The sequence below is a fragment of the Capsicum annuum genome, chromosome 8 (genome assembly GCF_002878395.1).
Source record: "Capsicum annuum cultivar UCD-10X-F1 chromosome 8, UCD10Xv1.1, whole genome shotgun sequence".
Taxonomy (NCBI): Eukaryota; Viridiplantae; Streptophyta; class Magnoliopsida; order Solanales; family Solanaceae; genus Capsicum; species Capsicum annuum.
The window spans coordinates 155196114-155223461 of NC_061118.1; the positions used below are offsets into that span (position 1 = coordinate 155196114).

The 27348-nt window shown below is 34.0% G+C and overlaps 4 protein-coding genes across 9 annotated transcripts; 1 reads left to right on the forward strand and 3 right to left on the reverse strand.

Annotated features, from left to right (window-relative positions):
- Positions 1–74: 74 nt before the first annotated feature.
- On the forward strand, positions 75–6751 carry LOC107839684 (histidine kinase CKI1). Its single transcript, XM_047394746.1, has 6 exons — positions 75–1680; positions 2316–2999; positions 3374–3743; positions 4210–4787; positions 5136–6152; positions 6269–6751. Exons 1-6 carry the CDS (start codon positions 1480–1482, stop codon positions 6464–6466), a joined length of 3048 nt encoding a protein of 1015 aa, XP_047250702.1. The 5' UTR covers positions 75–1479; the 3' UTR covers positions 6467–6751.
- A 517-nt stretch (positions 6752–7268) lies between these two features.
- Positions 7269–11280, reverse strand: LOC107839685 (calreticulin). Its single transcript, XM_016683275.2, has 14 exons — positions 11093–11280; positions 9924–10031; positions 9603–9795; positions 9231–9489; positions 9088–9144; positions 8944–8991; positions 8766–8852; positions 8628–8685; positions 8468–8535; positions 8265–8360; positions 8130–8177; positions 7884–7913; positions 7697–7783; positions 7269–7615 (listed from the first exon to the last, which is right to left on the reverse strand). The coding sequence occupies exons 1-14, from the start codon at positions 11199–11201 to the stop codon at positions 7604–7606; spliced, it is 1260 nt and encodes a 419-aa protein (XP_016538761.2). The 5' UTR covers positions 11202–11280; the 3' UTR covers positions 7269–7603.
- A 3674-nt stretch (positions 11281–14954) lies between these two features.
- Positions 14955–20167, reverse strand: LOC107839687 (pyrophosphate-energized vacuolar membrane proton pump). Its single transcript, XM_016683276.2, has 8 exons — positions 19658–20167; positions 17781–18355; positions 17273–17652; positions 17098–17184; positions 16253–16583; positions 15531–15941; positions 15383–15442; positions 14955–15268 (listed from the first exon to the last, which is right to left on the reverse strand). Exons 1-8 carry the CDS (start codon positions 19890–19892, stop codon positions 15062–15064), a joined length of 2286 nt encoding a protein of 761 aa, XP_016538762.1. The 5' UTR covers positions 19893–20167; the 3' UTR covers positions 14955–15061.
- Positions 20168–21440: 1273 nt separating this feature from the next.
- LOC107839688 (RNA pseudouridine synthase 1) lies at positions 21441–26936 on the reverse strand. Of its 6 annotated transcripts, XM_047394748.1 has the most exons (4): positions 26750–26936; positions 24236–24601; positions 22519–23235; positions 21441–22356 (listed from the first exon to the last, which is right to left on the reverse strand). In XM_047394748.1, the coding sequence occupies exons 2-3, from the start codon at positions 24585–24587 to the stop codon at positions 22568–22570; spliced, it is 1020 nt and encodes a 339-aa protein (XP_047250704.1). In that variant the 5' UTR covers positions 24588–24601; positions 26750–26936; the 3' UTR covers positions 21441–22356; positions 22519–22567. The 6 variants fall into 6 exon arrangements, with proteins under 6 accessions (XP_047250704.1, XP_016538767.2, XP_047250705.1 ...); XM_016683281.2 differs by lacking the exon at positions 26750–26936 and having other exon boundaries at positions 22519–23082; positions 24236–25094; XM_047394749.1 differs by lacking the exon at positions 26750–26936 and having other exon boundaries at positions 21441–22047; positions 22519–23082; positions 24236–25093.
- Between the last annotated feature and the right edge of the window lie 412 nt (positions 26937–27348).

Here is a 27348-nt window from a genome sequence, read left to right on the forward strand (position 1 = left end):
TGAATGGGTAAAAAATGCTCACTTGGAACAAAATTCGGGGTTTAGGGGTCTCATAGATATTAGTTTATGGGGCTAAGTGAATTTTCGGGACAAGTTTAAGATCTATCGATGGGTTTGACCTAAATGATTCTAGTTATGCAGTTTCAGTGATGCATGAATAGAATAGTTTGTGGCTAAAAACTGAGAAAATCTACGAGTTAAAAGAGTTGTATATTCCAGCTGAATCTTTCAAATAATAATAATTGGAGTATTTAAACAAGCTGAATCTTTCAAATAATAGTAATTGGAGTATTTAAACAAACAGACTCTTTTACTTTGAAGGATGGATTTATTTAATTGGAGTTGAGAGTTTAACAATAATAAAATGCCAGGAAAATTAAATTATTTCTTTTAACGTTGATTGTTAGTCAAAGGACATAAGTAAATCAAAACTACAATTAGAGACCTATTTATAGCAGATGAGGGATATATTCAAACTTTTTTTAATAGTTTCGAGATATTTTTACTCTTTTTCGATTAATACATGATTTATGTCTTATCACGTTGTATGTCTTTTGTGTAAGTGTTTATCACTTAATCTTATGATTAAGTGATGTATTTTCTCACTTTAGCTATTGAATGTTAGGTTTAAAATTGTTGTAATACCGTAAACATTGGATGAAAAATGATGGCATTCCAAACAGCTTTAATTAGGTCGAGTCAACAAATTGAGCTAAACTCAAGACTAATGCTGTATTTTAACATGATTATCTCAGTCAACTAGAATTCTTACTGTTGCCATCTTCCCAACCAAATCAAATATAAGGACAAAAGTACTTAAAACTAAGACAACTAAAAAAAAAAAACAGAAGAAGTTCTATTTCAACTTAAATTCTCTTAATAGTTGTAATATACTAGTTAAACATGTTCTCTAGTTTTTAAAGGGAAAAAATAATTAACTTTTTTCTCTAGTCATTTATCTAAATTTAATCAAATTTTTTGTGGAGACATTAGTATTTCTTGAACATAGATATCTATAAGCAGAGGTGTATTTAGAGTACACTTCAAGGGCCACTAAATATCTATAACTATTAAATTGTGAAATTGCTATATGAACCTATAAACAGCAAATATTTGAATAGACTTGCCCTATAAGCAACTTCAAGTTCAATAAGAAATTTGTATGTTTGGAGTACATTATGCATGGTTGTTATGCACATTTTAGACAACGGAAGTACACTTATTCAACCAATGAAGCTTTGCTCCTTCAATATACTACGTCATGTTTTCTTCCTCGTTCTCCTTGTAAGTTCTTAGCGGCGGAACTAGAATTTCCAATACAAAAGTATACACACAAAGAAGTCAAGGAATTCAGCATCTAATTTTGATCTTATATAGGCTAAGGAGATTCGAATGAACTACTAGCTCCGCTAATGTGTATTAATATTAGTGTTTTTTTTTTCTGAAATTTGATTGCAGGGATTGGCAATTTACATATTTATGAAGTTGTCAATAATGAGGAATAATAGTGAACGCCATGTGAGCTTGTTGTCAGAGCAATTGAGAAATAAAACATTTGCACAGATTGAAAACACAGCCAATATGGTTCTGCCCTTAAATTCCTCAGCATCAAACTTGGCTAGATATCTAAGTTCATCTCTCAATGGAACACAATTAACATTCACCACTATCCAAACTGAGGTAAATAAATTATCAGCATTTTCCTCAATATTTTTTCGTTTTTTTTTTTGTTTCTTACTACTTCCAAATTTTGACTATTTGATCGAGAAAAAACTTAATCGAGAATGGTTAGAGCCATGATAATTTCGACGTTTTAAGTTCTTGCGATTGAGTTTATTGCACTTTAGAAACTAGGGATTCCAAAGTTGATATTTATTGAAATTTTAGTGATTTTTCATATATATATATTTAAGCTTTGTGTCGAAAATATTGTGTTAATCAAACTAGCTGCCATGTGACCAACAGGACGTGTTCAAGCTGCGAAAACAACCTCTTATAGAAATTCAGGGTAGGATTGCATACAATAGACCCTTGTGGTCCGGTCCTTCCCAGGACCTGTGCATACCGGGAACTTTATGCACCTGGCTGCCCTTTTTTTTTCCTAAACTAAACTAGGCTCTATCTCCTTCTAGCTGAAGCAGCTCCACCTATCTGAGTTTGTATGAGATAACCGATCTCACTATCAGATAAAGAAAGACTGCCTGTGTGAGAAATAGTTTAAAAATATTGTATGATTTGAATACTTTAGTACAAAGGTAAATTATAACCTGACAAGAGAACTCATGATGTATTGTTGGCTTGTTGGTGATGTTTAGGTAGCACACAAATTGTTTCTGTCATTTTCAACAATCCCATTTGTATCACAAATCTCATACTTGGGACAAGATAGGCTGATGTACTCTTTTTACACTGAAGAAGGCCACAATGAGCGCCAAACTTTTGCAGTGTTTACCAACTCTTCATCTGCAGTGTGTTATAGTCAGCCAGCGAATCGTGACAGTGGGATACCTTATGGACAACCAGCGGTTGTTGATGCAAAAACAGTGGGTCTCGAGATTCTAGGATGGTCTAAACAATCCTCAAATGGAACAATGGGGTATGCATCTCAGTCCTTTATTGGCATTGGATTGAATAAAGCCAAGAGGAAACTATTTTTCAATACAGCGGCAATGGATGGAAGGGCCAAGATCTCAGTGGGATTTTCAGTTCAACTTGTGAAAAATGAATATTCTAACTTAAACTTTTATGGTGCGGATTTTTACCTGGCCAGTAATAATGGCCAAATAATTGTGGATACAAAGATTCCTCATACCAGCATAAATGCGTATAATGGTACCATTTCTGTGCAATTCAAGAACCTGGATGGTACTCATCAAGATTTGAGTGGCAACCAATCTTGTAAGCTGGGAAATGGTGAAAGGGGACAATTTGAAGTTAAAATCAAGGAGGAGAAGTACATGTTCTACTGCTCTGTCATTGAAATAGCTGGACTCGAAGCGGTATGTCTCGACAAAGTCCTTTATATGTCAACTTTTTGAATTACTTAAATCTTGATCTGAAGAATATCCCCGTCTAGCTACTATGTTGCATCTTGTGTTTTGTTCAAGACATGTATCGAGATTTGTTTAAACAATCGTATTTTGCTCTCTAAAGGTCGTTCCTTAAGCCTAGGTTGTTAAGTATTATCATTGATTTATGCTCGACACATTGAGTGTTAAAATGGAAGCATACTGGAAAGACTAACGATTAAATGAAACAATGCCTAGATTAATCAAAAATTTGGATTGAATAATGAGTGAATTACTATTGAAGTAGCCTGTAACAGTAAAAAATTAACCTTCAAAACACTAATTGGGTTTTATTTTGCTCTTAGGTATACAGTTTGGCGTTCAATGCTCAAGCAATGGGAAGGAATGTCCATAAACATAACAAAGAAGCATATTTGCTGCTTGTGTTCATGTTTGTTATAGTAGTAGTCTCGTTATGTTCTTTCATTATCATAGTCTTCAAAGCTGCAAGGAGAGATATGTTCTTGTGTGCTGCTCTGATCAAGCAGATGGAATTAAGTAATCAAGCAGAGAAGAAAAGTCTAAATAAGAGTCAGGCATTTGCGACTGCAAGTCATGACATTCGTAATGGTTTTGGAAGTATAACTTGTAAGATAAACAGTTGTCTTGATTATGCACCCCCACAGCTTGAACAAAGCCTGAAGCTCATCCATGACGAAACCATGAACCTTTTAGGTATGTCTAATTTATGATATAGTTCTATATTCCTCACCGAACTTAATGATGGTCATTTGCAAGATATTGAAGTGCTTGAGCCTCTTTAATATCAAAGAAGTCCTGTACTAAGTATTAAATGTTATGTGCAAAAAGAACTGTAGAATAGATTATGATGTACTATAGTTGAGTTGTTAATCTGCATGCCCAAACCTTCCCTGATAATAAGGAGAGGTGATGGATTATATATAATTGACCTTTAAAACGGTGAACAATTATCTTTCTCGATAATTAAAGAAACTTTTCACAATAAAACAAGTAATAATGAACATAAATACTATCATCTGTTAGCCTCATGGCAAGTGATAATTCATCGCGTGAATAGGTGTGGACACTCTAAGATCAAAGTTTGTACTGTTAACTTTTTACTCAATATATGGTCACCACTAGTACAATTTGTAGAACTCTGTTTGCTCAAATGATGCAGATATATTAAATTCTGTTCTGGACGCGAGCAAGATTGAAGCTGGTAAGATGCCACTCAAGATGGAAGAGTTTGATCTAGCAGAACTCGTCGAGAAGTTAATTGATTTGCATTATCATAGAGCCATAGAGAAGGGAGTGGATTTGATACTTGACCCTATCGATGACTCTCTTGCAAAGTTTCGGTTGGTGAAGGGTGACAGAGTGAAAATTATGCAGATATTAAGTAATTTGATTACGAATGCTATTAAGTTTACCCAAGAAGGCCACATCTGTGTCAAAGCTTCTGTGAGCAAACCAAGTCGAAATAATGCACTTGTTGTTTGCAATCATCATAATCCGTTGAACTGTTGGACAAGGTTGTGCACCAAGCAAAAATGTTGCTGCAATACTTCAAATGATTTTCCAGCCATCCAACAGAATCCCAACTGCATGGAATTCACATTTGAGGTGGATGACACGGGTTGTGGGATTCCGAAAGATAAACAAAAATCTGTCTTTGAGAACTTTGTTCAGGTGAAAGAAGAACCAACTTCTGGAGAAGAAGGTTATGGCTTGGGACTAGGCATTGTTCAATCTATGGTGAGTAACTTAACTGATATTTCTGCTTTTGTTTCATTCAACAGTTTTAAAATGGATGGAAAGAACGATACTCAGGAAAAGTACATTCTTTGAGTTAATAGATCCAATCAGTTCTGTTGCATCAAAGAGACCAAATAAATGTCAAAAAATAAATTTAATGCTCTAGATAAGATTATGTTTATTAGATAATTTGGTGAAGATAAATCATTGGTTGTTACATTAAAACTTTTATTGAATTTGAATTGAGAGACCTTAATAACACTAAAAATTCTGTATGACCAAGTACTGAGTTTTTTAATACTTGAATGAATGAGATTCTTGTAGACCTTAATGCTTGTCATCGGACAGGTGCATCTAATGGGAGGAGAGATCAAGATTGTTGACAAAGACGACGGAGAAAGAGGCACTCGCTTCCAATTCAACATATTTCTGACTACTCGTGACACAGTATCTGTTGAAGCTGAGGAACAAGAAAACAATGTGCAAAATCATGGTCTTATTCGAAGTTATCTTTCGCATCACTTGGGAATGCAATTTCGGTTGTCTCCACCTAGATCAGAAGGATGTCATGTTGTCCTATTCCTAACTGGAGAAAAAAGGAGAAAAGTTTTAAGCAGGGCGATAGACAACATGAACATAAAAGTTACAGAGGTGAGGAAAATCAATGAACTAGCTCGGTTGCTTGATAGAATAAAGAGAAATATGGACCTTTCCTCCAATTTAACCAATGATGATACAAATGAAGTGGCTTCAGAAACCAAGGACACACAGGATCATGCCATCCCTCATTGCAAAAGGTCTAATTCCAGTGGCTCGTCAAATGTCTTGCTTATAATTATTGATTCTCAGGCTGGACCTCTCTCCGAATTGAGTTTATCTGTGGTTAACTTCAAGAAAGATTTGCAGAATGTTACTTGCAAGTTTGTGTTGTTGCAAGATCATGTTAGCCCACCGTGTCTTCCTCCTTTTGATTGTGTTTTTACGAAACCATTACATGGCAAACGTTTACATGAAGTGCTTAGACTTCTTTTTGAAAATCGAAACAGTCCAATCCAACATGATAGGACTAAGACGAGTCAAGAGATTGAATGCCAAGAACTGAAATCAGGTACCTTACCTACATGCCAACTCGAGGAGATTGTGATACCTGATAGTAACAAAAAGAGTAGTAGCAAGGAATTAAGAGGAAAGAAGGTTTTGGTTGTTGATGATCAACTCCTACAACGCATGTACGCCTCCAAGCTCCTTCAAAAAGAAGGAGCAGATGTTGATGTTTGTGAGAATGGAAAAGATGCCTTTGATAAAGTTTTCAAATCTTTGAATGAAGCTGACAAAACCTATGATTTTATAGTGATGGATTGCCAGGTAAACATTTCTACAGCCTATCTCTTTTCCACATTACTAATTTTTGCAAATAAACCTCGTAAATTTTAGTGTGTGTTTTTTCTGCATAAATAGTTTGCGGTATTTTATGAATGCAGATGCCAGTTATGGATGGGTATCAAGCAACAAGGCTAATACGAAAGGAGGAGAAAAGGCATGGAATTCACATACCTATAATTGCACTGACTGGTGATGATATGAACTCCCATATTAAGGATGCTGGAATGGATTTTCACTTGACTAAGCCTCTAAAACTTGTAGATTTATATGCTCTCCCATTAACCGCGCTTCATTAGAATTTCTGGTTCCCTGAATCCAGTTAGAATGAAATGTTGTTACATACACAATGATTTATATAGCCTTTGGTTTAGGAAAAGGGAACTTGTACAGTGTCATCGTTCTTGCTTTGGTTTGAATGATGTTGGGATGACATCCCCTCTGATAAAGTTTGCTCCAGCTTCTCTCGATATAGCGGTAGATAGATAGTAAGTACAATCAAATTTTGATTTTGACGGTTGAAATTTGTTTGAACTGTTAGATAATTTCAGTTTTAGTACAAAGAACAAGTTTGCTGTCTTTAACAAAGTTTGCACACACATTCTTGCAACTTTTACTGCAGATTCCGCTGTTATCTTGCCTAGGTCTGCAGTTTCTCTTCATGTGCTTGTTTTTCTTTTTAATTCTATTGTTTAATAAGTAGTATTAAATTTTAATTGAGATGAATTTTTGCGTTGACAGATTGATTGCTAAGGAGTACTAGACTCGTTCTCCCTTTTATCTGATAAACTTTTTATTTCTTTTTGAGGTAAGATGAACCCTTGCTGTGTGTTGAAAAGAAAAATCCCTAGAGTGGAAAAGGAAGAATAAGAGTCGTTAGTGATGTTGCTATTTAATAATTTAAACAACTTTCGACCATGAAAATGTAAATTAAAACCTTTTTATTGAAGCTTGGCAACCATCGACCAATTCATTGAGAAAGGTTCTTGCAGCAAGACTACTTTCAACACTATCCCTTGAGGTAACGTTTACTGGACAATAAATCCGCGTCAATATTTCTGGATAGGATATACTCAATAAAATAAATCTAGAAGATAGCAGTGAGATTGAAATGGTGGCATCCAATTAATTTACTTGTCACGTTGAATTAGAGCCAAGGAGCAAGACAAATAGAAAATTTAGATAGTAATTTCAACATAATTAAGTAAAGTTCTAGTCAAAACGAAACATGTATTCCTATTGGCCGAGTCCCAATGACATCAAAGCAATCAGCCATACACGACTTCATGCACCCTCAATCTGGGTCTTTTCACTAAAAATGGAAAGGGGCTAATTCACTAATAAAAAGGAAAAAAAGAAAGGGGGAAGGGAGAGAGTGGGGGGAGGAAATCTTCCGGGAAGCTTCTTTTGTCAGCTTGAATCAAAATGCTTAGCCCTTACAGTTCATCCTGCAAAAACAAGGGTACATGCTGTCAGATTGAGAACCAGAAGAAGACTGTTTTGAAACTCAAACGAGTTGCAATTCTTACATGTGCTGCTTCATCATCATCCTTGGACTCAGACTTGTCATCAGCATCATCAGCATCATCTGAATCAGCCTCATCATCATCCTCGGCCTGGAAAAACATGTTCACACCATGAGAGCAAGTCAACAAGTAAGTATGCATCTCCTGATGGAGAAGGGGAGAGTTTTTCAAAGAAAATATAGAGGCTTACGTCAGAATCAGCTGGAGCAGCCTTTGATTCCTGAATAGAGAACTAAATTTTGTCAGAAGAAAACAAGAAACACACGAGAGAAAGAGCACAAATCGAAGTTATTGCAGATAAAAAAACACTAGCATAAAAAAGAGGATTCTGAATTACGAGGGGAAAAGGTGAAAGTGGTGCATACTTCCACCTATAATTAGAAGACAGAACTTGTGGAAAGAAATAAATCAGCACCAAGAAAAAGTTAAACATTACCTCCTCCTCTCTCTTCTTTTCTGCTTCTTCAAAAGCAGCCTTTTCCGCCTGCATAATTAAGATAATATTAACTATTAAGACTCAATAATTCTAATATGATTTGATTCTCCTGAGCATAAGGAAGGAATCACATACATCCTTCTGCTTTCCCCATGTTTCCTCAGCAACTGACTTGGCATACTCTGGATCATCGGTTATGACAACATTGTCAAACAAGGTTCCAGATTTCACCTGCAAAAAACATTATGCTTCAGTCAGTTAAGTGCGCATATGCAGTAAATCGAAACTGTTACTGGTATATAACAGCCAGATCATCCAAGAAAAGGAAAAAATCTTACTTGCCACAATTCAACTCCCACATACTTCAATTTTGGGAAAACATAGAGATCTGGGTCATCCTTGAACTCTAAAGACAGAAACACCACAGATATCAATAATTGTGATATTAAAAGTTAGCTAACAAAATATATAAATGTTGTATTGACAACTAAATTGGACCTGGGTTATCAATCATAGGAGCCTTCCACTTCCCCTTGTAGTTGGGGTTCTTAATTTTCTGAAAAGATGAAAGACTAAGCATTAGGCGCCATACTCAGGAACAAGTCATTCGATTTAAATGTTCAAGACTCCACAAACCTTTGCCTTCCATGGGCCCTTGTACTCCGGGTTAGGAATGGTTGGGGCTGTCCATTCACCATCTTCTTCATCATCCCAGTCCTCTGGCTGCAAATACAAAAAGCCCACAGAGATTAAAAAGAATTACTCTATTCCAGGTATAAAATATAAGACTTACAAGCAAATCTCAACTGGTTACCTTCTTGGCATCAGGATCAGTTATCTCTTCTGGAATGTCATCATAGCCCTGCAGTTATTAGTAATTGAGTTCATTGATTGTCATCTTCTTCCATTTTCAACTTATGGCACAGACAAATCACTCGAAAAAATTTACAAAGGATACCTCTGGCTTCTTATCCTCAGGATCATCAATGAATTCCTTGTCATCCCAATCTTCAGGCTGTGATAAGCATGTAACTTGATTAGTAACACCACCAAAAAGACAAATACTAAATTACCATGAAAATGTGATGCACAGTGAATTACTTTCTTGGCACTTGGATCCTTGATCGTCTTTGGTGGGAGAATGTCCCAGTCAGAGTACAAGCTACCAGACTGTTTCTCCACACTGTCAATGAGAATGCTGTATGTGGCATCAGGGCGGAGGATGAAAGTGTAGACATGGGTCAGTTGATCAGTCTCACATGGGACTTCCTTCTTGATCAGGTGGTTTGTGTCGTTATAAGTGAGAATAGCGTGGACCTTCTTGGTGCTGTAGCCACAGATATCTGGTCCAAACATGATACTGCAAGGAAACATATAATATCAAAAACTTCATTCATGAGCTATGAGACATTTTTCTAATGAAAGGATATTTTTTGGTAAAAGAAAAGAAAAGATAATTAAAGTATGCGTTACCTGTAGGGAGTATCACCACCGAATTTCTTTTGGTCAACATCCCCACTAATCAACTTCATGTACCCACCACCACAGTCAAGCTTTTGCTCATGCTTAACAGAGAACTGGAACACTAGGTTCTTTCCCTTGTTACTAAATTCAGGGAACTCAGCCGAAATGGCATAGAACCTGTAGTCTTCACTGGTCTGGATACCTGCATTAGAGCAGAAATAAATAAAAGTTATTATACATAAGTTTATTCAGCTCTAGATAACTACAGTTAGATACCAAAAGGTTTATAGCTAAAAATGACTAGGGTGCTAATAGTGAGAGATTGCAAACCTTTGTCATTAGCGTCTCCACTCCACTTGCCAGAGGTGTGATTCCACTCTCCGGCCATGTTCTCGTCTTTCTTCCAATCAGATTTCACCCATCTGCTCTCCCAGCCATCTAAAAGTTCAAGAAGCAAAACTTATCAGCCTCCCAGTGCCCCACATAGGATAAAATTAACCCATTTAAACTTGACAATGTGCATGCAGCAGAATAGATCACAGAATATCAGCATATAAGCAATGACTTCACATTAATTCAGTAACTTAAAGACAACATTAGTGTATTCAGCCAAATGTATAGTCAATACATACTAACTATTTTGATTTCCAATCAAAAAATAAACAGAAGTCGATCATCTGCAATAAACTGATCAACAAACATGGTAGTTGGTACATCAAGCAATAAAGGCTTATTATACAAGACCACAATGCTCTAATTATACTAGGATATGTAAGAATAAATTTTAGCCATGTAAAACTAATAATCATGAGCCGGGGGTCTATCGGAAACAGCCTCTCTACTTCTGCAGAGGTAGCGGTATGGACTGGGTTTGTTGTTGTTGTTGTAAAACTAATAATCATGTTCTTTCCAAATATATAGATCCATCCCAGTTAGTCAAACTGTTAAGACATGATTTTTATGATTATACAAAAGGGCAGCTATGCGCGCGTGGGTCCATGGAAAGGCTGATCCATGACAATTTACTGTATGCAGCCTCACTTGGCCATTTTAAAATTATACAGGAAAGTGGATAAGATCTAACAATCCAATTTGTCCAAGTACATATAAAAATTCCAGTGCCATAGCAAGACACAGACGAACAAAAGAACAAATGCAAATGCAATTCAGTGAGACAATGTAGAGACACTCGATATCATTCAGATGAATCAACATTCAATAAATCCAAATCATAATCGAAAACATAAAACGCAAAAATTTAACATATCACAACAACATTCCGATCTACACCTATCACCTTAAAATTAACAGATCTACAACGAAACTTCAAATTTCTATCAGATCACACTAAAAAAACACCAAATTAAGCTCAGATATTTCACACTCCTCGTCATCTTCCACAAATTCACAACAAAATTAAACGCATCACACAAAATTAATCCAAATGCCAGCAATCAAATTGACATAAAAATACTTCAAAAAAAATTGGAGAAACTTACCATTGAAATTTTCCTCGAAGAAAACTTTGGCGGCGGCGGAAGCTACAAGTAGAGAGAAAACAGCAATGAGATAGAGAGAGCTAGGGCTTTTTCTTCGTTGAGTAGCCATGGCGATTGGAAAATACAGAGTGAAGAGATCTCTGACGAATGCTCTTTTATACTGGGAAGCATTGTCTTCGGTAGATACGTAGGGCTGTGTTTGGGTGTAAGATGACGTGGACGAATAGGAGTGTGCCAGGTATTTTCAGAGTGTCATTTATTTGACGTGGCAGAAGATTATTGGGAATCTACACGAGTTGAGAGTGGACCACAGTTACAATGGCACTTGTAAGATGATTTTTTCAAAATAACGAATTTAACTTTTTCCCTTTTTTGGCTCTCATAAATGAATTTCATTCACGCAAATGGCGTGCAAATAAAATTGTATTTAATTGATGTTTACCTTAGAATTTAATGTTTTTGTTATTTTTAAAATGGATTAATTAAAAATATTTAATTTTATAGCTATTCTTGTATGGTCAAAATGACGTAGAAATGGCAATGATAATTGTTACAACTCTTCCGTCTCAATTTATGTGATGTAATTTAATGTAGCATGGAAATTCTTAAAAAAAAAATAAGGACGTTTGAAATTTACGAAAGTAAGTTATAAAATGAGTCATAAATATTTGTAAAAAAATTTTAAAAAATAAATCATATTAATTGAGAAAAGAAAGCTAATTTATACTGATTTAATTCTTTTCTTTGTTTATATTCCGATTTACCTTTTGGGCTGAAATTTAAAAACGAAAAGTGAATTTCTTAAAATACAATTAGGCTCATTAGCAACCCCAAAGTACATTACTTTTTCACATTGTTTCTTTTCGAAAATTGTAAAAATTTGGAAGTGGATGCGTTTAGATGGCAAAATCAGAAAAAAAGTTAACGTCAACTCGTTATACTCCCTCCATTTTGAAAAAGTTAGACCATCTTTTTAAAACCCGCTAATTATAGATTTTTTAATCAATTTTTTTTAAAAATTGATAAATAATATTTATCCATATAATTTATTATTTTTGACAAATTTTCAAATACAATATTAATATTTGGGCCAAATTATAATTTTTGTAAACTTTTAAAGTTGAAATATGTTTTTCAAATACTATGGTCAAATACATACTCAAATTTCACCCAAATCTTCATCTAAAATAACTTACTAAAAATACTCAAAAATCTATGTCAAATGCTATCTAAAAGTATTTATTTTAATTTAGTTATTCTTTTTATGAAATCAAAAAGATATTATTATATATTATTATGTTCTTTCAAAACTATTCTTATTATTAAATAGCTAAATAAAATATATATATTTAAATTTATTTCCTCAAAGTATATTAAAAAGCTAATTTAGTAAAATAAATTCTTAATAATTTTTTTATTTTAAAAATTACTAGGTACATAAGGACAAATTATATATAAACAGTGACCTCTCTTCGTCAACAGCAATTTATTGTACATTACTTCAAAAGTTGGTCAACAAATTAAATAAGTTCTTTACTTCTGCAAATATTTCTCACGTAAAAAAAAATTACAACCATACCTAATGTATCTGTTTGGATATCATTTAATATAAATATTGAATATATATAAGATTTTATTTGTAGAGCAATTAGTTTATCAATTTTAGAGAAATAGATCGTACTTAAATTTAAATTTTGTAAAACTTTTTTCACGAATATAAATCTTGTCATTTCTTTGAGCTAAGGACAATCCGATGCACTAAAGCTTCAGATATGCATGAAGTTTGAAATACGCAACGTCATCTTATATTTCTGCAATGATTTCTCATCTTTGAAGCAAAGGTGAAATTTTCGCACATTCTATCCTCCCTATACCTTAATGAGCACATTATGTGAATTGAATCCTCAACTAATGTTTTTCTCAAAAATAAAAGTGTTCCAATTAATTCGTGTACATTTTAATTATTTCATGATTCTATTTTTATTTATTTTTAACTTAGATAGAGAGAGGTTGCTGTAGTAAATAGCATTCACATGCAATCTTAAATTATGAATTCGAATCACAAAAAAAAAAGACTTCTAAGAAGGGATTAAATAAATAAATAAATAAAAAATCAGCCTTCACTATCACATTCCGCTATTTTTGTCTAAGGAGTATCAATCGATATTAATTCGTTAACAATTACATTATACAAACAAACAAAAATATATTTAAATTATGTAGATTATGCATTTTCAATATTTTAATATTTTTCATGTATTTACTATTAAAAAATTTAATTGTTTTTAGTGATTTTTTTTGTTTTAGCACTGATTATAAGAAAATGTTTTGGGTACAAAAATAAATAAAACTCTAGAAAGTGGAAAGTTCTGATACTAAAACCACGCACCAACCCATGCGATTGGTTTCTGACGTATAATAATTATAAATGCTTAAATTTTCATAGTATATAACGTTATAATATGTTTAACCTTTTGTTGAAAGCAACCAACTTTTGGGTGGAATTATTAAAAAACAAGTATTTCCTAAATCAAGATCCATTTTAATTTTTTAAGAATGGTTGAGTAAACGTACCACTTCATTTTAGTTTTTAATTCACTTTTGTATAAGTTCTAGTGAGACCCAACTTATCTATTTTAGAGTCCTATTTATTTTTATTATCCAAAATGACAAGTGGGCCGGCACTTTTTTTTTTTTTTTTTAAATGAATAGATGCTTGATTTGGAAGACAGCAATTTCAACCACTCCTTTTAATTAGCTGGATTTGCTATGATTATAATTTATTTTATGGATTACCAATTCAAATCAATTGGATTATTTTTATTTTTCTCGCTCATACACTATAGTACACCGAATTTTATGTGTTCGTTATGATAATTTAGATCTAGTAGTAAAATATACGATCCTAAAGCATATTGAAATATGCGTCTTTAAATATTTGATCAATAAACTACTCTTAATTCTAGTTTGTTTTTTCTTTGTTTTCTTTTGACATTTTCATCAATCCATTAAATAGTTTTTCCTATTTGTTGTATGTTTTTGTTACCTTATTGGGCCAAAGGGTAGTTTGGTGCACTAAACTCATGCAATGTGCTGAGCTTAGGAAAGAATTGAATCGCAAAAGTTTATTGTGTGCAGTTTTATTTTGTGTTTATATAAGATGTTATTTCCACAACTTAAACTTGTAACTTTATGGTCACATGGCTTTTTTTTATCTATCGAAGCTTACAACTGTAGGAATAAGATTTATGTAATTTTTTTATCATTTACAAACTCTACTCGTGAAATTAGACTGAAGTATGATGATGTCATTGTATCCGCCCCTGTCCGTCAAAAAAACAAACAAAAAAAATTAAACCAAGAGGAATGGCATATGTACTGTAATCCGCTCAACCTATTCACCTAACCCTTTTCTTTGTGTTCACCAATTTTTTATTTTTTTTCATTTTATGTTACAATAGAAGATTTTAAAAGTAAACCTCGGAAATAACTTTTTAAAGCAAGCAAAAGACTGGATAGTGGATTCTCAATGCACTTTTTAATGAAATTAAATACTTCTATTAAGAAATTTTGAATAGCTTAGCACCAAATTTTTTTTCCTAGCTATTACCTATACAAAAAATTTTCCCATAATTTGTTGACCTTTTGAATTGTTATTGTGAATTTCAGATCATTAACACCTTAAAAAAACAAAAATTTAGATGAAATGGGAAAGCTTTATCCTCCCTAACATAGTAATATGTGCATCCCAGTTATAGTACCCATGTACTTTGATGCTTATACCTTGGGTTTGCCATGATGATTCACTCAACTATGTGTTGATAAAAGCACAACACAAGCTCAATAAGAATGTAGAAGCTAATTTAGTGGAAATAATACTCACTTCTCAAAAATGACAGGAGTACAAGTTTTGTTCAGACAAAACTCTTCATGTTTATTTGGAGAATATGCTTTTACAAGAGGTTCATTCTACAGTAACTTGAAGAGTAGTCCCCCATGTGTAGCAAAGAAAGGAGCAAACACTAAAGATTCAACAGCCATGAGCTTTATGAGTATATTTAATGATGGACCAGAAGTGTCCTTTAGAGGATCACCCACTGTATCTCCAATAACTGCAGCTTTGTGAGCATCTGATCCTTTTGGTCCTAATGTTCTAGCATGTTCTGTTGCACCAGCCTGCAGAAAACAGTAATATTTTAGGCAAAAAAACCTTTTCATTGAAAATGACTTATGCCATATCAAACACATCGGTTCAACATGTTGAAGTACCGGTGCTTGTTTGTCAGTTACCTCTATGTACTTCTTGGCATTATCCCATGCCCCGCCTGTGTTTGAAGCCGAGATAGCAACCTAGAGCCATCCAAAAATGTGAAATAGTTACTACAAGATTGCGAATTAGAAACTGAATGGATAGACGAGGCACTAAAGCTGTGCATACTTGAACACCAGAAACGAGAGAACCAGCGAGCAAACCAGCTAGTGTTTCCACTCCAAAAAAGGTGCCAGCAATAAGAGGTGTTAACATGACCAAAGCACCTGGTGGAATCATCTCTTTGAGGGAAGCATCAGTTGAGATTTTTACACAGGTTGCATAATCTGGTTTCGCTGTTCCTTCCATCAGCCCTGGGATGGTATTGAACTGCCTGCGAACTTCTTCAACCATCTTCAGAGCTGCACTTCCTACGCTCTTCATTGTCATGGCTGAGAACCAATATGGAAGCATAGCTCCTACTATCAAACCAATGAAGACCTTGGGTGCCAAGACATCGACAGTTTTGATACCAGCTCTGCTCACGTAGGCACCAAACAAAGCAAGAGAAACAAGTGCTGCTGATTCAATTGCAAAACCCTGATAATGCGGGAAAGTAGTTTGTCAGGTATACTTGCTCCAGAACTACATGTCTTGTAGCTGTTCTGTAGAGTAACACAACGCATAGCATGGTACAGAACGCACCAATAGCAAGAATACAATTTTGAACAATCACTTTGAAGCAACTATATTTCACATAACTCACGTGATCTAAGAAATTCTATAGACATCAAGAAACAGTTAATTTACCTCGGATTAGCGTTTGTGACTCCCATGAATTACATTGTAGCGAAATTGGACAAACATAGAGAGGTTAATGTTATAGATTAGATAGTGATCACTTGTCTAACCTTGCCAATTGCAGCTGTTGTGTTTCCAGCAGCATCGAGAGCATCAGTCCTTTCACGAATGCTGTGGTTCATTCCAGCCATCTCCGCAATACCACCAGCATTGTCACTGATAGGGCCATAAGCATCTATTGCGAGCCCTGTAGCTATAGTGCTAAGCATTCCCAGAGCAGCGACTGCAATGCCATACATAGCAGCCAAGTTGAAGCTCACGTAAATAGAAGCGGCAATGGCAAATATGGGAATGATAACAGATTTATATCCAAGAGCCAATCCAAATATAACATTCGTCGCAGCACCAGTCCTGCAAGAATCTGCCACATCCTGTACTGGACTGCAAGATTTTGCAATAGAAGACTTTAAGAACATAGATCAGATATTGCATATCTTTCCCCTTCCTACAAAGTAAAAATAAAAAATAGACGAAGAACAGGCATATACAAAATGCTTCATTGCTGGTGAGAGACACTTTTCTATTTCATTATGAATTACTGATTACTATTGCTAAGAGGTAGAGAGGAAAACTCGGTGGCTAGTTTGATTATCACAGGTCGCAATATCTAGTAGATTCGGCAAAGAGATTCCACAAGCTTTCATTTCCTTAACTGATTAATGACAGATTTTCTTGTTTCCATTTTGAGCTAATATTCATTAAAATGTTTTGTTTGTGTTTGTTACCCTTCTTTTTTCTCTGATTGAGAAAGGGTCACTTAAATATGTAATTCTTGATATGGCTTGAAAATTGTCAAGTGCAACTTATATCATAGTAAATGATACTGCTGTGTTAAACCCTGCATAATTATCAAGTTACATATCCATGAAAAATTTAAACAATTGAAATCACCAACCTGTAAGCACTGCTTGTATAATATTCAGTAGTATAACCAATGACCAAGCCAGCCCATAAACCAATTGAAACACAGAAGAATAGGTGCCTGAAGCAATACAGAATGATCATGTTATATTAGAAACATAGACAAGAGGTAGAACTATGCAGAAAATGTGAAACAAGGCGAAGAATACCAGTTCTTCACCACTTTGTCAGATCCAAAGTCGAAAATAGTGAATTCCGACGGCAGAGTGAAGAAGCTGACAAAAGCAATTCCAACAGTCATCAGAATAGTTGAGATGAGAAGTTGCCTCTTCAAAGATGGTTCAATCTCAGTCACTTTCTTTATCTCAAACATATTGGTTGCAAAGAGAGTCGTTATCAGGCAAACAACAATTCCCATTGAGCTGATAATCAGAGGATATGACATAGCTGAATAGTCATGGCTGCTACCAAAGGATGAAATGGATGCAACAAAGAGTGCAGCACATGATGACTCAGCATAGGAACCAAATAAATCCGAGCCCATTCCAGCAATATCCCCTACATTATCACCTACATTATCTGCAATAACCTGTGATCAACAGAAGGCAAGGTAACCGATTTATAAGGCTTATGTACATTGATAGTGTTAAGAATATTGCAAGAGAAAGTGATATTAAGACATAGGGGGACCTAAAAGGTCCCAAGACGAGAGATTACAGCTGGATTGCGCGGATCATCTTCAGGAATATTACGTTCAACTTTGCCGACTAGATCAGCACCAACATCTGCTGCTTTTGTATATATACCTCCACCAACTCTTCCGAAGAGAGCCATTGAAGATCCTCCAAGACCGTAACCAGTAATAGATTCATACAGACCCTCCCAATCATCTCCATAATACAGCTTGAATAAGTTGATAGAGACATATAGAACTAAGAGGCCATTGGCAGCAAGAAGGAATCCCATAACTGCACCTGAACGAAAAGCTGTTGTGAACGCCTTCCCAATGCTCTTCCTTGCTTCCAGAGTCGTTCTTGCATTGGCATATGTTGCAATTTTCATTCCAAGAAAACCAGAAAGGGCTGAAGTTAGGCCCCCCAGCAAGAAGGCAATGGTGGTGAAGAAAGCATTTGCTAAAGCTGGTTTGCAAATGTTTTCTTTGTTGAAAGTGCAAGGCTCACTTTCTGTGCTGAAACTTTTTACTGATCCAAGGAAGAGAAATATGATTGCTCCAAATACCACCATGAATATGCCGAGATATTTGTATTCCGTGAACAGGAAAGATGTTGCTCCTGCCAATGTTCGACATAGATAACATATAAGTAAGAAGGAATCAACAAGTTGATTAAATTATGATATTCCACATATTTTGAGGACTCTGCATAGTTTTGCACATGAAAGAAAGTAATGCTAAACTTCTAGTGATAACTGGAAACCTGTTAGAATGTTAAAAAATGCAAGTATCGCTTTGTATCAGTAAATCACAATGAAGATACCACGGCATTTGGATTTTAGTTTTGTTTGTCAGCTATCGATCAATATGAAAAAAGAAAATCATACTAATTAGATTACAAGACAGTAACTATCAGAAGATACATGGAACACAATGATGTTAAAGATGCAGTTTACAAATTCAGATTCAAATAATTTTCTTGATGAAGACAAAAAGTGGATCAGCCTACATCCATTGTAAAGGACAATGGAATGAAGGAGAAGTCGATGGATAGTAAAGTAACTACATGGAACCAATAACAGTTACAGCAACAGAGGACAGGAGAAAAGGTTCTTGCTTTGCACTCAAGGGTAGCCTAGCGGTCAATTTTAAATGGTTGAAAATCATAGGAGATCAAAGTTTATGCAACACTAACTACACCTCAGTCCCACACAAATTGAGGTTGGCTATTCGAATACTCATGTATTAAGCTCAAATCATGTCATCATCATTCAAAAGTCTAGGTGATTTAGTCATATCTATCTAAGCCTTGGTAAGCAAAGTTATTTGATACCTATATTAATGGAAAGTAGCAGATGTTGGTCGAACAATTGATATTTGCTGACACGGATACCATGTTAATAGGAAAAAGAATGAAAGATAGAAAAGATTCATGCTTTTTCTTTCTTTTTAATCATGTTAAAAGGAATATCATTAAAAAGGCTAAGTGATTTCGTCTTATCGGGGTACTCCCTACATCCCAAAATAAATGTCACTGTCACCTTAGGTATTCAAGACAAAAATTAATACTATATGTTTTTCCAACAATAATCTTATACTCCATCTACTTGATGGTGTTCAATTTTCAAGAGGCATTTACTAAATAGTGGCGGTTTAGTAAATCACACATTATATTTATTGATTTGGACGTGATTTGATACTAATTTTGGGACTTATGAGTACCTATATTGGTGGAAAGTGCTAGTAGAACAATTGAAATGCGCGTCAGCTGCTGACCATAGTTAATAGAAAAAAGAAAGAAAGATAACATGCTTTTTTTCTATTTAACCACGTTTAAGCACATGAAAATGTATGATCATAACACCCTCATTATCTTAAAAAAAATAGCACACAGATGGATTCAGAGAGAACACGAACTCACCTTCAGAAATGGCTTTCTGAATCTCAGCACACTTGGCAACAACTACATCAGAATCAATACCTTCTTCTTGTCCATCTTCTTCAATCAACTTGTCATTGTATTCACTATCCAATTCTGATCCACCAGAGACTCTAACCTTTGAAACCAGAAACCACTGAAGCAGAGCAAAACCAATGCCAATAAGAGCAGCTAAAGGTATCAGAATCTGTGTTAAAGATTCACTCATCAACCCCATCTCTCACTTTTCAACAGCAACACAACAAAATTCAGATTAACTTTCCTGAATTGTTTACTTTCTGAGGATACTATATAAGCACACATAAGCCTGACAAAAAAGGGTGTGTTCAGGTTTTCTGGCTTTCTATAGGGAGTTTAACTCTTATACATTGGTATAAAAAATAAATTGTGTTATCATAGCATAGGTGGGGCTTCGTGGCATAACCACACTGTAATGCAATGAAAGAAGGGGGAGAGAGAATGAACAAACTCTTTGTATTGATTCTTGCATTAAAAATAAAAGATTTGATTACTATTTATAGAGAAATAAGGGAATTAAGGAAAATATGTTACTATTTTTATGTTACTTAACTAAGAAGAGACTAAACGTATTCACTAATTAATGTAATCCTACACTTGGAAAGAAAAAAAATATTCTTAAATTAAAAAGGAAATACATAGCACATGCACAATCAAGATTTTCACCGAGAAGAGTCAAAACAAAAAGAATTAAACATATAAAAAAGGCAAGGAGATTATATATCCAAAGAGAATAACTTATCCCCAAGATTAGTAATCTGAAAAGATAAGGCTGGTTATCTGCTATATAACAAGTTAAAATACGTTGATATATCAAAAATGCTTTACTTTGTTTGTGTACATAAAGTCAAAGCCAAAATGGAGTTTAATGGTATGTGCCAAAGTCCAAAATCTGCAACTGGTGTGCACAACTTGACAAAGAAAAGGGAATGTGGAACGGTAAATTGCTACAATTTTGGTAGCTTTGCATGTAAGAAACTGGTGGAAATTAAAGTTTTTTAATTGGTTGGTATGATTGACCGTTTTGTTTGAATTAGAAAAATTACTCGAAAAGATTTGTCAAATAAACTTGTGCACATAAAGTTCTCTATTTTTAACTTACAAATTTTGACTAACCAGATTGCTTAATCATAAAAATGTCACGTATCCTATTTTTTTTCAGAGTTGGATGGTTTAAACTAGTCAAGCATCAACCCACACCCAGTGTTAACATCAAACTAATGTACTTTTCCATAATTAAGTAATTTAACGAACTAAAATACATTTTTGATTTTTTTGATCAAGTATGATTAAGTATAATAAACTCTACATTCAAACACATTTGTGTATACCAGGTGTGGGTAAATTTTTTCCGGACATCAATTCAATCAATTATTTATCTTTCTTTCGAAAGCACTTGCATCAGTATCGAGAACATTTAACATTTCTAGAAGGACTCAAACTTCAACTTTCCTTGATTCACCCATTATGGAAAAACCAAACTTAGATATATAGCTTGTGCCTGTAATTTCTTGCAGGGTTCATTGAAGCCAACTTGAAGCAATGCAAGCAAAGCAGGTATTTTGATTATTCTTAGAGGAGGATTACTTAGCAATTAAGGCTAAGTAAGGTTGATCATTTCCTGTCTTTTTTGCCACATAAATAGGAAGAAGAACAAGAATTGACCAGCTGTAACAATTATCAATGGCCAGCAAATGTCATCATATGTAGTAATTCTGAATATAGGAAACAAAAGCAGCATGAAAGGTTCGGCACAAAACTGATTGCTGATATATTTCACTTCTCTATCCATGGAAACCTTCTAGGGAACCAAAACAATCAAAACTTATCGACAAACGTGGTATTGCTTAGTTGTTTCAAGATGAACAAAGAAGAAACAAAATTTATCTAACATATAAATGAGTAATAGGAATTAGTCATATCTCTCTGGAGCACAAACTAACACAACATGTTAAATGAGAGCAAGGAAGCTCCAGGACCATAAAAATCTTATGCACATAGCCACGTTACCCAACAGAGGAGACATATCAAACACTAATAACAAGAAACTCCTCTTTGAAATGCACCATAATAGACAAGATACAACTGTTGTTGACGTGAACTGCAATGTTCAGCCTGACAATTAGCATAAGGGCATGACTGAGATGTCAATAAACATATGAATGGAAATCCTTTTGGGTGTTGCAGCGTGCAGCTCCTTTTTGCCACCCCCTCCCTCGTTGAACAACTTGCAGGTTAGCATAAAGTGCAATGACTGAGATGTCAATAACATCAGAATGGAAATCCTTTTCGGTGCTGCAGCCTGCAGCTGCTTTTCCGGAACGCCCTCCCTCATTGAACAACTTGCCAGTGTACTGCAATTGCCTTTAAGGTCACTAAAAAGGTCAATGAGAACATCTCCCTAGAAGCTCCACAGAATTTAAGTTCATCTAAACAATATATTCCAATTTAATTGCAGATATTGCCAAATAAAGTCCTAAACAGTAGATAGTCTACAAATAACAAGTGTATTTCTCTCGAGTCCAAAGTCACATAAATAGCATATCGTCAGCAACTTTAAAGGTGTTGTGCAATGATAATTTCTCACTCTCTCGTGCTCCTCTACTGCCTTTTAACAAGGTGTCATGCAATGATACACTCTCTCTCTCTCTCTCTCTCTCTCTCTGTATAAAACGAGAATAACTTGTCAAATTTGTAGCATTGCCAGTAAAAATTCAAGAACCAAAAACAAAGAGGCAAAAGAACTACAATCAAAGTTTCTTTAAAAAAAAAAATTGTTAGAACTACTATCAAAGCTAACAAAGTAAAGAAGGCTAGAATCTAACCATTTACTTGAGAGAGCTCAGAGTGCTATCAAAACTGCCAGCTCAATCATTACTTGATCTGAGACCTTAAAGGTTGAATAGCCCAGGAAGGGAGAGGTGCCTGAAGCAGGATCGGTTTCCCAGTAACAGGATGATCAAACGATAAACTTTCTGCATGAAGATCATGGCCATCATATTTGCTTCCCTTCCACTCATACACACCTTCATATCTTACATCTCCTCGTATAGGAATTCCAAGATATTGGCAATGCAAGCGAATTTGGTGTGTTCTTCCACTCCGAGGGCTTGCCCTGACCAAAATCTCATCTTTTTTCAAGTCACAACCAATGACTGATTGCTCTTGAACTACGACTACAGCTTCATCTTTTTGTAAGTCAGAAACCTGTTTAAAACACTCAAGACCGTTCACTGATAATACTTCAAAAGAGGTCTCCATGTCTTTAACTAGTGATCCGCCTGGCAGTTTTCTGCCCGCATCCGATGCAGCATAAACACGCCAAGCTCCATATTTTGACCGTCCATGACCTGATTTTATAGTTATTTTTTCCCATTTTGGAGCAATCCCTACACAGAAAGCCAGGTATGTTTTCCGCACCTTATGATCTGTAAATGCTTTTACAAACTTAGCTGCTACTTTGTGTAACTTAGTAATCAACATCACACCACTTGTATCACGATCAAGTCTATTAGCTAAATGAAGCTCGGAAACTTTATCCCCTGAAGATATTGCAAGTGGAGGTGAAAACATAAGGAAACCTCACAAGTATCCAAGTGGTGTTTGTCTTAATGTACTTCTTAACTTAAACATGAGATGATTAACATGTCCAACGATTAAAAAAAGACATAGGATGATTAAAATGTCTGTTCACGAAACAACTTCCAGACATCCATAAGTCCTAGACGGATCATGAGCTTCATTCCTCTTCTTTTCGAAAACCATCTGTAGGCGTGTAAAAGCCTCTATTCGATTATACATTGTTCATAAACAGAAGTAAAAGAGTTAACATCTATTAGTCCATGCACGCACAGTTTGGGTTACATATTGTTTCATAGTGTATCATATTGTTGAACCATACTGCATTGTTTTAATGAATATAATGATTGGATGGATTGGACAATTTTCCATAATTTGAAGGATAAACCTACCACAAAAGTAGGATACGGGGTAGAGGTACTACAAAAAGGCAGGATTAAGGATAAAATAGGATTATTAAATAGATAAGTACAAATACCATGAGAAAAAAAAAAAAGGTAACAACGCCATTACCCCAAATCAATGATTATACAAAATGAGACTTTTCGTCGTTACCTAATAATGGATTTAACGATAAGATACACTAAAATAACAATCAAAACAAACATTGTATTTAAACTAAATTCACAATACAATACAATAGAAAACAACCATCCAAACAAGTCAGTTACTCAGTCTATAGAAGCTTATATCTTAATCACTATAAAGTGAAATTAACTTTTGTTAATCCAAATATTTACTACAACTGATTTTTCTCCACTTCCAATTCCAAATATTGCAGAAAACAACCAAACACTACAAAAAAATGGAATTAGCTACTTACTGTGTCGCTAATTTGCTAGTAGCTAACAAAAATCCATCGCTATTTTGTCACTAAATAGGATTAGCCACCAATATTTCTGTTTATCTATAAAATATGTGCGTCACAGAATATAAAAAAGAGATGAAACAAAAAACTCTCACCAGAGTCATTGAGTAAATCGGGAAGCGAAGACAAAATACTCTCACAGTAAATTCCTTGAGGCTTGTTAACCGCAATAAGCCATTCATCTTCGAAGATAACATGACTTCTTTCAAGAGTAAAAAGAGCTGATTTAGAAGAAGCCGTTAAGGCTCTATGCGGCTCAATTTCCTTAGATAACTCCGGCAATGGCGGAGATAATGGTACTGGATAATCTGTACTTGCTGCTGTCGGATAATCGAAGTAGCTTTGGCTCGCCATCCAGATGAACTTATGGTGTTGGAAGAATTTGGTAGAAGAAGAAGAAAGGAAGAAATTTGTTAAAGGAATTTGGAGAGGCAATTTTACTGTCATTTGGATCTTCGGCTCTGGGATTTAACATAAAAAATTTACATAAATACACCTCTTTTTAACTTTTTATTATTACATAAAATCCATTTATTAAAATTAATTACAAATATCTAATTTTTTAATTTTTCTTTCTCCAACCTCCGTACATATCACGCTTTCATAATTTATGCAAGCAACATAATTAAGAGATTTCAAAATTTGAATTTACAAATCTTATCTTACCAAGTTGTTGAGCATCATCATTTTCTTTAATTAATATTTGAGTTTAATTTAATTTCTTAATTTTTTCAACTTTACTAAATAAAAAATCTACGAGTTATTTATCGTATGTGTGTAATTCTCAAAATATAAGCATAGTAATGGAGTTTGATCCGAAATTTAGAGAAAATAGATCGAAATACCAAAACGATTCTGCCAAGATGAAGAAGTCGAGAAAAGTTGCATATACAGACTCTAAAAAGTCCGTTGTTAAATCTTCAACTTCAAGTAAGATAAAAAGTGAAGAATTATCACGATCGAATCTTTCAAAGGTATAGTGATTTATTGTTAAACCTAAATTTTCTTGTCGATTTACGCATTCTTATATATTGTTATATAAGTGTATTTAGTTGTCATTTCAACCTTATACATAGATTAGTTATATATAATGTTAGCGACGCCTTCTTATTTAAATTTGTTATGTATATGGTTAGATTACTTAGTAAATCCAGATTGCTAGTTTGAGCTATGATACATAGCTAGTCACGTATATATTTGTAGTTATGTTGTTTGTTGGACATTTTATTTCAACCCATATACATAAATTTGTTTTGTATATGTACTGAAACAAGACATTGTTGGGCTGTTTAATTTCAGGTCGAGAAAAGTCAAACATTTACAAAATTATTTATTACATCATTATTACGTACTTAAAACTTTTAAGAAATTGGTACATCTTAAATTTTTCTTATTCTAACGCTTTTATATTTATTTCTAGATTTTCCAAAACTTCTTAAAATCAATTTTTTGTTGATTTAAAATTCTTAAACTAATGAAAAATGTATTAATTCTGATGACTTCTAATAAAGAAAGTTTTGACCATAAATATATTTAATTAATTTTCAAATATTAAATATTGGGAAAAAATAGCAAAAAGACGATTTTATCTAAAGCTAAGACTTTTAATGAAAGGTAAAAAGTTCAAACAACATTTTTAAGGTCCTTCACTTTTTTAATATAATATAGATTATAGGTTATAGATTATAGATATAAATTATAAATTATAAATAGATTATAGATATAGACTTATGTGGATTTTTATAAAACTCACATCTTATGTGAGCATTCAATTAATCTTTTTTTAGTTTACATTTAAAAAAAAAACTCACATATTTTTTTTATAATCTATTTTGATTTTATAAAGCTCATTAATTATGTCATTTTATAAATCTCACCAGTTGATTATTTTAAATCTATTTTTTAACTTATAAAACTATCATATGCCTCTATTTTTATTATATAAAACTCACTAGTTATATGAGTTATTCAAATATAAAATAAGTGAGATACGTGCATAACTTTATTAGTGATGTAAAATATGAATATGGTGCTAAAAATACATGAGCTATGCAAAACAAATCAATATATATATATATATATATAGGGGGGGGGGGGGGGGGGGGGGAGTGAGCAAAAAGCAGAGTTTAGCGGATATTTTTCAAATATGATATAAAATCCTACTCAGTACTTCCTCCTTCATTATCCTTAGTCATATGTAGTAGTGAAATTATAAAGATCAATGTATATTTTCTCCCAATTTTTTTTTTTTTTGCCCCGTTCATCTCTTTTTCTTTAGATTTGGGTATTTAACAATATCTTCATTAATCACACCCGGAGACGATACAACAGTCCTTTCAATTCTTTGTCAGACTTTTATTCCCTAGGAATTTATCAATTAATCCATCATTATTGTTAAACGCTGAAAGAATAACCATATACTAGGGGTATATTTTTAAATTATGTACCAGATTTATAGGATCGGAAGGCTGGCGGTAACCTGTACGGCCATCCAAACCTATAATATAATACCGGAAAGAATCAATCGAAAGAAAATATGAAATTGATATAACAGACATAATTTACAAACTGGGGAGAAAATTATAATAATCTCAGTAATGACTACTTACATGTCTTAAGAAGAAGTGAGGTTTCTCTTTCGGGAGTTTCTAAAAAACCTTGCAGCTACGAATGAAAGAACTTAAAAACTATGCACAATTCATGACTATCTCTATTTTTTTTCTTTAACTTAGAAATAGATTTTAAAAATAAACTTCTTAAAGCTCACACTATCTTTCTCACTCTTGATTTCTCTCTAACCTCTCCCCACTCTTCAAGTGTAAAATTGGGGTATTTATAGGCATCTGACAGATTTCAAATGTCTTGAAAAAACTTAGCATGTCGGGTGGGCCCCATTGTCACATGGCCATGTCTCCTCTTTAATTCTCATTCGTATATTTATTTTCCATTTATTCATCCTTTACATCATTGCATACGTCTTTGTCTCGTTTTCATTCTAGATCGAAGGAGGAATTACTGAGTAGGATTTTACATCATATTTGAAAAATATCCGCTTCAACTCTGCTTTTTGCTCATATCTGCTTATCTGCTTTAATTAAATTATATTTTTGCTTGCTATATTACCTCTCTATTTATCTGTTTTTACTTTTGTATATTATTGGTGTCAGAGCCTGAAGATTCTAGGAGACTTTATTATATATGGTGTCAG

Bases quoted from the DNA above. Each gene is read 5' to 3' on its own strand.
- LOC107839684 (XM_047394746.1), top strand. From the start codon at position 1,480: ATGAAGTTGTCAATAATGAGGAATAATAGTGAACGCCATGTGAGCTTG. The intron at 3,744-4,209 runs GTATGTCTAATT...CAAATGATGCAG, and splicing joins CGAAACCATGAACCTTTTAG to ATATATTAAATTCTGTTCTG. The intron at 6,153-6,268 runs GTAAACATTTCT...TTATGAATGCAG, and splicing joins TTATAGTGATGGATTGCCAG to ATGCCAGTTATGGATGGGTA.
- LOC107839685 (XM_016683275.2), bottom strand. From the start codon at position 11,201: ATGGCTACTCAACGAAGAAAAAGCCCTAGCTCTCTCTATCTCATTGCT. The intron at 9,490-9,602 runs GTAACGCATACT...GTTTCCTTGCAG, and splicing joins GGTGGTGATACTCCCTACAG to TATCATGTTTGGACCAGATA. The intron at 8,992-9,087 runs GTATCCTTTGTA...TAATAACTGCAG, and splicing joins CTGAGGATAAGAAGCCAGAG to GGCTATGATGACATTCCAGA.
- LOC107839687 (XM_016683276.2), bottom strand. From the start codon at position 19,892: ATGGGGTTGATGAGTGAATCTTTAACACAGATTCTGATACCTTTAGCT. The intron at 17,185-17,272 runs GTATTCTTCGCC...GTATTGCTTCAG, and splicing joins GACAAAGTGGTGAAGAACTG to GCACCTATTCTTCTGTGTTT. The intron at 15,269-15,382 runs GTAACTGACAAA...TGTTTTCTGCAG, and splicing joins ATGCCAAGAAGTACATAGAG to GCTGGTGCAACAGAACATGC.
- LOC107839688 (XM_047394748.1), bottom strand. From the start codon at position 24,587: ATGACAGTAAAATTGCCTCTCCAAATTCCTTTAACAAATTTCTTCCTT. The intron at 23,236-24,235 runs GTGAGAGTTTTT...CAATATCTTCAG, and splicing joins CGATTTACTCAATGACTCTG to GGGATAAAGTTTCCGAGCTT.